Below are 12,617 nucleotides of genomic sequence, written 5' to 3' on the forward strand. Positions count from 1 at the left end.
GTTAGCTTTTTTTGTATCAGAAAAAATTGTGCTGAAGATGAAGTTACTCTCAAAGCCATTCAAGATGCTAGGAACTGGCAACTTCATTTGGACTTAGTTCCACCTGGACGACCATCTCCGCAGGTTATTGCAGAGACCCGCGGTTATGTCTTACCTACTGCTGACTCGATCCAAATTGAAACTGATGCTGCTTGGAATGAGGGTAGCCACCAATGTGGAATGGGCTGGATTGGCAGGAACCTTTATGGCACCTCTGTTTTTATAGGCTCTGCCTCATCTTCACATGTTATCTCCGCTCTTACGGGTGAAGCGTTAGCGGTAAGAGCATCCCTCAAGGAGGCTTGGTCCCGTAAAATATTGGCAGGTCACATCAAGTCGGACTCGCAAGTCCTGATGGTACTTCTTTAATATAATGTAGTTGTAGACGAGATCGTGGGTCTTCTACATGATATTCGATCCCTTGCCTCCTCTTTGCTCGATAGTATTTGTATCTGTTATATTTTACTGCATTATATATGTTCCTTGTTTTGGTTTTGCTTTCTAGTCCTTACGATTGAATTTTGCTTTTTTATCTCACCAATAACAGGAAGGTGAAGAACTCTGTGCTGATCATGAGGACCAGCATATGTTTCCAGCCGAAGATGCACTTCTTGCAACGGGCTTATCAGCTTCATCTCATGTTTCATTCCAGAAAATGAAGAGGGATGTATTGTGTTTCCACCAAATGTGCATTACATAGGGAATCTACAAAGTAGAATACCTGGACTGGACTCTTATGCTCCACATGATGTGTTATCAGAAACCCTTGTTACTTATGTATTGAGTTCTACAAATTTGGAGGCTCCAAACAAGAATCAAATGGCTAGTTTCAGAGGAAAACTTTTTGTCAATGTAATTCAACCGGAAATGAAAGAGTCATCATTTTTAATGCAAACCAAAGCTTGTCAGAATTAAGAGTGATTAGATTCAATACACCAACAAACTTTGAAGCAGCTTACATTTGCAGAATATGATTTTGATCTTAAAAACAACTCAAACCTAAGAAATGTCAGAGCCTTATCGATCTCCTAATAGACTTACTTACTACTGGTTACACAGAGTTTTAAAACCTATGAAAGATCAGAAGACCTGATCCAAGCATTAAAGAGTTACCTGCAACATATAAAAGATTTGTCAGTAATCTGGTCAACATGATTATGCAAATTAATTGAACTATGCATTTCCCATAAACAAAGATGCAATTGAGTTTTGAATATCATGAACAACCGAATTATCTGATAAAACTTTTAAGACAGTTGAGGACTGGAATTGAAAATAGGGATTTATCAAATAATTACCTCAAGTTTCTGGTTCTGTTTCAATTTCCATCACAAAGAAATCCGAGATCAAGTTTTGTTTTCTAGCTATCCTTATAAACCCACCATCTCCATGCTTCCGTCCATAGGAATCCTGCGCCTCCCAAAACTCTATGCCATTTGCATCAACTCCAAACCCTGTAAGCAACAATAGATGTCCTGCATCCTCAGGTGCTAATGCATCTGGAAGATAGACTGATTTTCCTTTAATAGCCTCATAATCTTTATTAACCAGAACAAGGCGTGCTGCTATTGGTGAATTTCTGATACTTTTCTCAAGCAGCTTATCATAATCACCATCATCACACTCCTCAGACTTGTACAAATTGACCTCTAAAGCTTTGTACATTCGGACATTTGCAGCTTCAGTACTTTCCTCTGCAAATCCATAATTCAATGGATTCTCACTCTCTAAGACTGTTCCTTCCTTGAGAATGTTTATCAACGCATCAAAATTCGTAAGACGACGATTCTCTAATGCACCCCTAGGCATCCTATCAATAATTTCTTGAATCGACAATTCCTCACGAGCACCTAAAAGTCCATGATTCCTAAACAAAGCGTCTAAATGTCTTGCTGGAGCAATTGCCCAGCATGCATCCCATACTTGATACAAGACCTTTCGGAGAAGTTTTGGACGCTGTTGTCGATGAGACCAATAGGATCTGTCTTTTGCCATGAAACCTGAATCAAGCAAGCAGCTATTACTAGTCTCACGAATTAAACAAGAAAACCAACACTAAGGAGTTTATAGAACTCACCTGTTACCAGAATCTCGTTCCGTTAAATCTAAGAGCAAGGATAATCAACACAGGAAGTTCCTGGAGGGATGCTGGTTCTGCACTTTTCACAACCAATAAATCACACATGAATTAAACAACCAAACCAAATGAGATAGAAGAACTCTTGTTCCCTTGAATCTACCAGACATAACAAACCCATACACATATCGATAACAGATAAAAACTGAAGCATACAAATCTGAACCAGAGATGTTTTGCAATGAATCCTACATTTCAACAATTCCTAGAAATTAATCATTTCAACGATCTCTCATATATTCAGCTTGAAACTAAACAGAGACATATTTATCTTGAAAGTAAAAACCAATCGAAGAAGAAGAGACTGATAGGTAAATGCAAATCAAGAGTCTAACAGATTCAAACCACCAAACCCACATTCATTTTTAGATTAACAGCTAGAAATTGAAGCACACAAGAACATCAACCCAAAACAGAGACACCAGAGAGATGAAAGAACTCACCTTTGCCGTCAATTGAAAAATGAAGGAGAGGTTGCCCTAGATCTAACTGAGACATTATATATGTGTGAAAAAATAGTAAAAAAATAAGCTTTCTAACGGAACCAGAAATCGCTTCCATCCTCTCGAAGAAGAAAGTCCCGTCGGAGGGAAGAGAGTGAAAAAACTAAACCAAAAGAGGAAATACTTTTCAAAAAAATAACTATTCGGGAGACTCCTTCGTTTAAATATCCACCATTTTAAATTATTTCCTTTTATTTTAAATTAATAAAATAAGATGGATCTCGGTAGCTGAATAATAAATTACGGAAAATAGTCTTCGACGACTTCTGTATTACGGCATGGTTTAATTAACATTAACAACGACTGGTGCGTTACTTTCTTGGGCAAGGTGTATGTATTTATTATTCTTTTCTTTTCTTTTTTGTTCAAAAGGTGTTTGTATTTATTTCAATTCATACTTTTGAAAAACAAATTATTGATATTAATCATGACAATTAAATCTTTTGATACTCCTAAAGTTTAGGACCTAAACTATGATTTCCCTGATTACGCCGCTGTCAATTCTTTATATTATTTGATATTCTGCTTACAGATTTAAGTCAACAAATTTTCCGAAAATAGTCTTGGGCAAGATTTAATTAATACTCCTAAACAGTATTTAGATGTTTAGGATTAACCGTTTGATAAATATTTAAAATACTGTTTCTCAAATTCTACTTGTGATATGTTTTTTTTTTCTCTCCAACTTTGGTTAAGCTTAATTTCTTGAATCTATAGATGAGATTAGTGTGGATCCCATTCAAAAATATCTATATATATATATATATATATATATATATATATATATATATATATAAGTTTTTCTTATATATTCTTATTAGCCAATTTAAAACATTAAAAAGGTAGTGAGACGGTTTTTATAAGCCAATTTGAAACATTAAAAATGACAAAAGGGTTTATATAAGGAAACAAGAATATTATAGTCTTGTGCTGAGGAAGATCGAACCACAGACATTAAAATCCGCCGATAAGAGAGAATTAATGATAAATTATTTTGCAATATCGTCTTGTTTAACTTATGGCAAGATTTAAATAATACTAACAATACATTCCTTTCTTGGACAGGTATATATATTAATGATAAATTCTTAATTTTGAATATTCTTACTTCCTTACTAGGTTCTACACCCACGCTACATTTAATACTTTTAGTAAATTTTTTTGTAAATAATAATATTTATTAAAATTTTGAAATATATGTTTTTATATGGCTACTTATTGTTAATAGTTTAAATTCTTTGAATTTTAAAATTACCATGGAAAATAGTTCAATTTAAATACACAATTAAAAAAAAAACTCTTTTACAATTTTTAGGTCTTTACAACATTTATTAAAAAAACATATTTTTGTTTAATAGCTCTTTCTTTAGCTTTAGATAATTTGGATGATTGGGTCTTTTCATGTACGACGTTTTGGCTGAATCTCATAAAATAAATTGTTGTAAGGGGACATAGTTCGATGACTTTCTCATTTTGGTATGCGCAAATTCACTATTTTTTTTTGTCTATCTTCACTGCATTAGTTAGTATAACTCTTTTAAAATAAGATTCTATAAAAAATATATATACTTTCTTTTTAACAACTCATATTTTTCTCTCATTCTTTTCAATATGAGTATGAATTTCCGTCTTCACAATTATTTTTAGAGCTATCACTCTTTCTATCTTTTTGCAAGAACTCATTGTCTTTGTGTCATTCTCTATTCCCATTAGCACATCTACCATGCACAAGTATTCTTAATCTAAGAAATTATTTTATATATATTCTAATAACTAAATTTTACATTATTCTTATTTCCATATGTTGTTTTCAACATTTTACATTTCTCTTCTTTACATATCTATCATTGTTTTCCTTTTCATAAATATCTTAATATAGAAAATATTAGAATTTAAAAATATTAATTAATGTGACTTTAAAAAATATTAAATAGCGAGATGCCTAACCGTGATTGGTCATTTTAAATCCCAAATATTGTTTTTCTTTCCTTTTTCACAAATATTTATTTTATCTAATAAATAAAATGTAAAGATATTAAATTAATGAGAATGCTATTTTGATTAACTAAAAATTTTATATTTAGAATATTTTATATTTTAAATATTTTTGTTTATAATATAATAAACTCTTAGAAAAATAAAACTTTACATTTGATTATTTTATATTATATATTTTTGTACAAAATTTATATTAAGAAATTCTTTTATATTTCTATATATTTATCTTATTTTCATATGTTACTTTTATCCATTTTTACAAAAATCTTAATATAGAAAATTATTAGAATCTAAAAATGTTGATTAGCGAGATGGCACACCACGATTGGTCGTTTAAATTCCTACGTGGACGGTCTCATAAGCTTATGACTTCGAATTAAAATATGTTAACAAATGAGAAGGCAAATCGCGACTGGTGGTTTAAAATCCCACGTGGATGGCATCAGAAGCTTATAGCCTCGACCTTTATATAGTATAGATAAATCAATTTAATAATCTTTAAGAAATCAAAACTTTACATTTTGATTATTTATATTATGTTTTTATATAACACAAGATTATAATTTAAAATATTTCCATATTTTCAAATATTTCTCTTTTTTTTGACAAAATTATATTCAGAATTGTTTCATATTTTTAGATATTTCGTTTATAAATTTAATAATCTATTCAAAATTTATATTCAGAAAGCTATTGTGATTAACTAAAAATTTATATTTAGAATAGTTTCCATATTTTAAATATTTTCGTTTATAATATACTAAACTTTTAGAAAAAATAATACTTTACATTTGATTATTTTATATTATATATTTTTGAACAAAATTTATATTAAGAAAATTTTCTATATTTCTATATATTTATCTTATTTTCATATGTTACTTTTATCCATTTTTACAAAAATCTTAATACAGAAAATTATTAGAATCTAAAAAATGTTAATTAGCGAGATGGCACCCCACGATTGGTCGTTTAAAATCCTATGCGGACGGTCTAAGAAGCTTATGGCTTCGAATCAAAATTTGTTAACTACTGAGATGGCAAATCGCGATTGGTGGTTTAAAATCCCACGTGGACGGCATGAGAAGCTTATAGCTTCGACCTTTATATAGTAAAGATAAATAAATTTAATAATCTTTAAGAAATCAAAACTTTACATTTTGATTATTTATATTATGTTTTTTATTTAAAACAAGATTATAATTTAAAATATTTCCATATTTTCAAATATTTCTCTTTTTTTTGACAAAATTTATATTCAGAATTGTTTCATATTTTTAGATATTTCTTTTATAAATTTAATAATCTTTAAAAAATTAAAACTTTAAATTTTGATTATTTATATTTGTTTTTAAATAACACAAGATTATAATTAGAAATATTTCCATATTTTGAAATATCTCTTTTATTGTTTTTTTTTTCCTTTTTACGAAAACTTTTAAATAGAAAATTATCAGAATCAAAATATGTTAATCAGTGAGGTGTCTAATCGTGAGTGGTTGTTTAAAATCCTATGTGGACAGTCTCAGGAGCTTACAGCCTCGACTTTTATATAGTATAGATTTAACCCTTAAAAAAAATGAACTAATAACTACTGATTTATTGCTGGATTTGTTTTGGAATTAACATTTTTTTATAATTTGACGCTGTGATTTTGATCAGCCAATTTAAAGACCATTAAAAGGTTAAATAAGGGAGCGAGAAATCTTTAGTCTTCTAATTCCAAAGCAATTGAAAAAGCAATTGGGGAAACGCTATGGAGAATCGAACCCGGAAATCCTCGGTACCGCGGAGTGATAACCACTAGACCATAAATTATTCTGTAGGAAATTGTTTTATTTTAATATATATTTAAAGCTAGAGCTACACCCCCATTAACCACCAATTATTAGAGCTACACCCCCATTAACCACCAATTATTATTATTGACCAATGAAAGAAAAGTCATATACACTTAGGAGATGTGCATGACTTAGGATATTTGACACACATGACAACCTCTAAATCTTTCTACTAGCTCGTGGAAAGAGTTGCCAGAATTTTGAGAGTATTCTCATGTAATACTTCTTAGTGTAGCTTTGTGTTACACGCTCATGAACAAAATTAAGTGCATACTTTTGATCGTCTGTTTAATTCCAAGTTTGAGGCTTACTAAATCTATGTTTTACTCCTCACCATCTAAACTAAACTAGAGAAACTTTTGCCGTTACTTCAATTAGTATCAAGAGAAGTAACCACACTGCTTACTTGTTGAATCGCGAGATTGCACACGTCTGTCTCTCTCTCTCTCTCTCTCTCTCTCTCTCTCTCTCTCTCTCTCTCTCTCTCTCTCTCTCTCTCTCTCTCTCTCACACACACACACACACAGGATCTTACAGTGTATTGGTTGATTGCCAAATTAAACACAATCAAAATGAGTTTCGAGGGCAAAGGTTATTATTAGCGCTAATTTACACAAAATGGGTTAAAAAAAGCAACACTTTATTATCCATCCAAAGTGACGAAAGCATCCTTTAGAAGTCGTTGTGCTTCTTCTCTTCTCCTGCACACAACCAAAACATCAAACGGACCCATCATAAGAACTACTAAAAAGCTTCTGAAGAATTTTTAAACATATGATAGATTGATATTGGCACACCACTAAGACGGAACTTAAAAAAAGCATATACAAACCTCTTAATGTCCTCCACAGCTTGTTTCCTCTGTTGAATTTGAAGTTCCATAATGTGAATAAGCGTTGCTCTCGCCTGGACATAAGATAAGATCAAAACAATGAAACAAAAACCAATGAAACCAATGTTGTAAATAAAACAAAGATGGGATCTTCTTTACTTGGTGAGGCCTCAAGGAATTGAGAAGGTGATGCAAATTCTTGAAGATTGAAGAAATTTCACCAATCCTCTTTGCATATTGAGAAGGTCTATCAACAAGAACATCAGCAAGCTCCAATATATGTAACTGTAGTTCTCTATTCAGTGACCTGAGTTCCTTCTTATAATCTACACAAAGATATTTAAAAACTTTCTTCAACGAAACAAAGAGGCACTTTCAAAGAACATAACTTGCAAATGAGCTCATGATTCCAATTAAGGGACTGAACAAAACCATACACAAGAAAGCCAATAGCAATTGGATTTTGAGTATGATTCACAAAGCTAGAAGAAATGACATACCATACACAAGAAAGCCAATAGCAATTTCATTTTGAGTTTGATATCACAGAGTTAGGAAAATGACATACCAACATTAGAATCTTTGGGATAAAGTTGAGGCACTCCTTGTTCTTCTAAGCTCGGAAGAACATCCTCCGTCTACTAACCAAAAGAATTGTTAAAACCCATGAAGATGAAGATTTTAAAGAGGGGAAAATGTGAAGGAATCTCTCACAGTATAGTTGCCTCCGAAACAAACGTAGGTGCCTTCAATGGGAGGATGAGGTTCAGGAGCAGAATTAGGGTTTTCTGAGTAATCCTTGTAGAGTCTGTAATACGGTGGAGGAGGTGGATACGTAGCTGTAGCCATTGTCTGTACAAACTAAGCAAAATCAGTAACAGATTCCTAAAATTAGGGTTTCTAATCGATGCAACGAACGATTCAATCCCAAATCTAAGATTTCGTTCGAATGATCAATTAAAAGGGAGAAACTGGGTTTTAACATAGACACGAACCTTTTCGGAATGAAGAATCGAAATGGAAACCACACGAGGAAGAAGATCGAAGAAGCTTTTTTGATGTTAGCTCTGGAGAAGACGATGGCTCAGAGCAAGAGGAAAAAACAAGTGACAATAATGGTTTGGGTTTCTCGTAAATATTCTTGGTTTAAATTGGTTCCATCGAACGGTTCGGTTTAATGCAAAATCATTTGGGCCTTGAATTTAGTTCATGCCTGCGCTAAGCCCATATAGTCCTAAATATTCCTCGTGAAGCATAAACATATTTCTAGTCTTCTAGAGCTGTTGAGGGGATTTGCTATGGGGGAAGATTCTGTTCCATCTCTATATGAACCATTTATATGTTTTAAATGACAGAAGAAAAATGTTTATAAAATATTGGAATTCAATTGTGAAAGTTTCGGTATAAATTTTATCCGGTAATAGAACAGAACTTGAGTAAATGAAATATACCTATTTGTATCCCGATGTAAATATAACTAAACATATGTTGAGCAGCTAGTAAATAATTATAACAAACATTGGTAATGTCCAATACTCTTTGTCTAGGTGATCCTTGCAAGTTGCAACCACTACTTAACGGTTTCTGACAAGTCTTGCAAAAACGGTTTTGTTAGGATGGTGATGAATATATGATGCGTGACTAATTATGTTGATGAATAAAAAAAAAGTATATATGCTTTGCTTAGGGTGAGTAGTGAAGCTAGATAGTTGGCAAGTAATGGCTTCTTTTGGCGGCCAAGCAATTCTCTCTTTCTCTTTCACATACACACACAATCCTCGACGCCAAGACTTAAAAATCAATTCCTCCTACATTCGATTATTTTAAATACTATATGATTTTAATATTGTGATACTAGCTTCACAATACACTCAAAAATATTCTTCTTAATAATCTATTATATGTATAGTAACACGTTAGCAAGAAATAATCATAGAGAGCCAAAGACAACTAATGTGTAATATAGAGTTGAATAAGTAAAAAGTTGGATATATATCAATCCAGCTCTAAGAAACTCATTATTTTGCTTACTTTTGCAGAATTTTCTATCGAATTATGTTGAACGAATATTAAAAAACATGTTTTCTGAATTTTATAGATTGCTGCCACCGAGTTATTGGTATACTACAAAGACCTAGACTACAGTTACACATTATTACAAAATATTTAACAAACTACTATAAGGGAGGTTACTTCACCGAATACATATTATTAGCTAATCACAAGATAAATAATGGTTTGATCAAATAATTGGATGACCAAAATAAAAATCAATGTTTCTTAGAAAGAGGCGCAAACATAGGGAGTGATATTATAATTAAATATTGTACATAACTAGGATCATGATTCATAATTGTGTGTTGTGTAATTGTGGGTTGGCTCAACTGCACATGAACTGCTCGACCCCAAAATTCGATTGCCTTTTACTTTCCAATCAATTAACTTAATTATTTAATCAGCAAGTTAAGTTCAGTGTACATAAATCCACAATGATTAGTCGTATTGATAAACAAATTAGAAGTCGACTTATTTTCAAGTTAAATTTGCATTTTAATAGCTTATATATATCATAGTTGGCTTCAAATCTTAAATGTAATGTATTACAGTACGTCAATTTAAGTGTGTAGAAATTTGTAATTTGCTGCTCATTGAATTGTGTGTGTTGTGGTACTGTGTTGCGTGTTGAAACTACTTGTGGATGACTTAAACCATCAATAAACATGTGGACTGTAGATTGTTATTTATAAAGTTTTAGGATTTTAGTTAATGATAATGTAGAATTGAAAGAAAAAAAATCAATAAATAAATTGAGTGACATATTTAGAATACGCAATCCAGTTTGATTTCTTCTTAATGTCAAAAATTGAGTGACATATTTACATTCCAAGTGTCAAAAATTGCAGTCCATTTTTTTTATAATAAAAAAGTATACTCAAATTGTAGAATGACACCTTCTTGAACAGAAAAGACAGATTTAATTTCCTTATCAGAAAGAAAAAAACATCTTCTAAGATTAGTGCTGACATTGAATCCACATTTTTTTTACTAGCAATACTAATGTGTGTCTATGGAATTTATAAGGACACTTATGAGTATTTAACTTAAGAAAAATACTAATAAAAAGTTATTAAATAATCATAAAAAATTTATGTGATTCATAAGACAAGCAAAACAAAAGTTAACCAAAAAAAGAGAATATAATTTAAAAAATTGAAAGGGAAAAATAAAAACAAGAAGAGAACAACAAGTGGTTCCAGGCTTGCAAACCAAAACTTCCAGAAAGGAATCCTTCACCAAAAGTTATTTGGGGTTTGCTTCTTTTCTCATCTTTTCTCTTACCCATTTCATTATATATATACACACACACAAGAGTACTGTGTGTATAAACAAATACAACCACATACATAAATATATATATAAATACTTAGACATATAAACCAAACCCACCAAACACTCTTTGATACTTCTCTCCATAAATACATATACGATCTCGTGTTCTTGATAATACAGAGAGCCAATCAAAAAACGGAGGGATCATGACAAGTGTTCTTGAGGAGAGTGGAGACCACGCGCGTCTTGTTCTCCTCATCAAGGGCAAACGCACCAAACGTCAGCGTTCTGCGTCTCCTCTTATGATGAACGGAGCTGCAGTATCCAGCGTTTGTAGCGGTGAACGATCATCAGTAGAGGTAAAAGAAGAAGAAGCTGCTGGTGAAGTAGAATTCCGAGGAGCTACCGACGAAGATGAAGATATGGCGAATTGTCTGATGTTGTTGTCGCAAGGACATCAAGCAAAGAGCAGTAGCGATGATTTGTCGATGCAGAGAATGGGTTTCTTTAGCAACAAGAAACCGGTGGCTTCTCTAGGGTTAGGGCTAGACGGTGTTTACCAATGCAAAACGTGTGATAAAAGCTTCCACTCGTTTCAAGCACTAGGAGGGCACAGGGCTAGCCACAAGAAGCCAAAACTTGGAGCTAGCGTTTTCAAATGCGACGAGAAGAAAACTGCGTCTGCGTCTATGATTGAAACTGTGGAAGTTGGAGCCGTAGGAAGCTTTCTTTCTCTACAAGTAACTAGCAATGATGGTACCAAGAAACCGGAGAAAACACATGAATGTTCAATCTGTAAGGCCGAGTTTTCTTCAGGACAAGCCTTAGGAGGTCATATGAGGAGACATAGAGGTTTAACAATAAACGCAAACGCTAGTTCAACAATCAAAACAGCAATATCATCATCAAGTCATCATCACCATGAAGAATCTATACGGCCAAAGAACTTTCTCCAGTTAGATCTGAATCTTCCAGCACCAGAAGCTGAACGATGCTGCGAGAAACCAAAATTCGCATTTGCGTCCAAAGATCAGATTCTTCTCTTCGCGGCAGCGTCCAATTCTTTGATTGATTGTCATCACTAATTAAGTAGTTCTTGTAATTACTTTTTATTACATTAACCCTTCTCTTATTAATATTGTCTATTCATTCTTGTAATTTGACATTGATTGAATTAACTTCAAATTATTTCATTCTTTGAAACTACTCATTGCTCCATAATTTAGCACATTTCTAATCATCTATATATACACAATAATATATAAGTATGTACATAATACTTAACTTTGGGAGAATGATGAAAGATGCTGAGGATGTTCCTTGGAGAACGGAAGAAGCATGTGACGATGACTTTCGCATAAAGTCACTTCGTTTGTTAGCCGCCACTAACTCCTTTGGATACACTTCACTTCCGTTTGGGGTTTTTCGTGTTTTTTCAGATTCTTTCTAATATAATAATACATATATCATTTTCATTAGAGTAAATCAAAAGACTACATATATATCTAGAGTAATATACAAAAACTCGTTAAAAATCGGATTGAAAGCGTGTTTAGAGAGTCCAACGTTGAAGTATACAGTAGATGTGACTTGATCCTAGCTTCGATTAATATGGAAAATTTTGATGATCGAATGTGTTTTTTACTAGAAAATACAATAATATACTGACCGATGTCTTGAGAATTTGGACATATATCACAAGACATTCATGTAGTAACAAACGAATCTTCATGATCATGTTATGTAGTATGGGAAACTAATATATAGTACTATAACTGTTACAAACTTAGTGATTTGATATATGCTACAACACTTCTAGAAATAGGAGCTCTACGTACCATTAATGGTATAATGGTATCTTTGTATCGATCATGTTATGTCTTTATATAGTCTATGACTCGTCAATGACTCATCTCTGCCTTTCTTTTGAAAATAAG

The 12,617-nt window shown here is 32.3% G+C and overlaps 3 protein-coding genes and 1 long non-coding RNA gene across 4 annotated transcripts; 1 reads left to right on the forward strand and 3 right to left on the reverse strand.

The window, feature by feature from the left end:
• Positions 1-1,338: 1,338 nt before the first annotated feature.
• Positions 1,339-1,848, reverse strand: LOC110224143 (cathepsin L-like). The gene has a single exon (XM_021023618.1). The coding sequence runs from the start codon at positions 1,846-1,848 to the stop codon at positions 1,339-1,341; it is 510 nt and encodes a 169-aa protein (XP_020879277.1).
• Positions 1,849-2,027: 179 nt separating this feature from the next.
• Positions 2,028-3,410, reverse strand: LOC9307110. Its single transcript, XR_002331465.1, has 3 exons — positions 2,620-3,410; positions 2,117-2,193; positions 2,028-2,039 (listed from the first exon to the last, which is right to left on the reverse strand). It is a non-coding gene; the product is annotated as an uncharacterized LOC9307110 (long non-coding RNA).
• Positions 3,411-6,908: 3,498 nt separating this feature from the next.
• Positions 6,909-8,593, reverse strand: LOC9309167 (mediator of RNA polymerase II transcription subunit 7a). Its single transcript, XM_002873053.2, has 6 exons — positions 8,346-8,593; positions 8,065-8,202; positions 7,919-7,988; positions 7,510-7,676; positions 7,351-7,424; positions 6,909-7,219 (listed from the first exon to the last, which is right to left on the reverse strand). Exons 2-6 carry the CDS (start codon positions 8,197-8,199, stop codon positions 7,162-7,164), a joined length of 504 nt encoding a protein of 167 aa, XP_002873099.1. The 5' UTR covers positions 8,200-8,202; positions 8,346-8,593; the 3' UTR covers positions 6,909-7,161.
• A 2,083-nt stretch (positions 8,594-10,676) lies between these two features.
• On the forward strand, positions 10,677-11,883 carry LOC9309168 (zinc finger protein ZAT5). The gene has a single exon (XM_002870994.2). The coding sequence runs from the start codon at positions 10,887-10,889 to the stop codon at positions 11,763-11,765; it is 879 nt and encodes a 292-aa protein (XP_002871040.1). The 5' UTR covers positions 10,677-10,886; the 3' UTR covers positions 11,766-11,883.
• The last annotated feature ends 734 nt before the right edge of the window (positions 11,884-12,617 follow it).

This window comes from Arabidopsis lyrata (genome assembly GCF_000004255.2).
Source record: "Arabidopsis lyrata subsp. lyrata unplaced genomic scaffold ARALYscaffold_6, whole genome shotgun sequence".
Lineage (NCBI taxonomy): Eukaryota > Viridiplantae > Streptophyta > Magnoliopsida > Brassicales > Brassicaceae > Arabidopsis > Arabidopsis lyrata.

What these genes read in the sequence shown, in the direction of transcription:
- LOC9309168 (XM_002870994.2), top strand. Translation starts at nt 10,887, where the DNA reads ATGACAAGTGTTCTTGAGGAGAGTGGAGACCACGCGCGTCTTGTTCTC.
- LOC9309167 (XM_002873053.2), bottom strand. Translation starts at nt 8,199, where the DNA reads ATGGCTACAGCTACGTATCCACCTCCTCCACCGTATTACAGACTCTAC. An exon ending in TCCCAAAGATTCTAATGTTG is followed by an intron (nt 7,677 to 7,918) that starts GTATGTCATTTT and finishes ATCTTTGTGTAG; the next exon opens with ATTATAAGAAGGAACTCAGG. An exon ending in ATTCCTTGAGGCCTCACCAA is followed by an intron (nt 7,425 to 7,509) that starts GTAAAGAAGATC and finishes TCTTATGTCCAG; the next exon opens with GCGAGAGCAACGCTTATTCA.
- LOC110224143 (XM_021023618.1), bottom strand. Translation starts at nt 1,848, where the DNA reads ATGCCTAGGGGTGCATTAGAGAATCGTCGTCTTACGAATTTTGATGCG.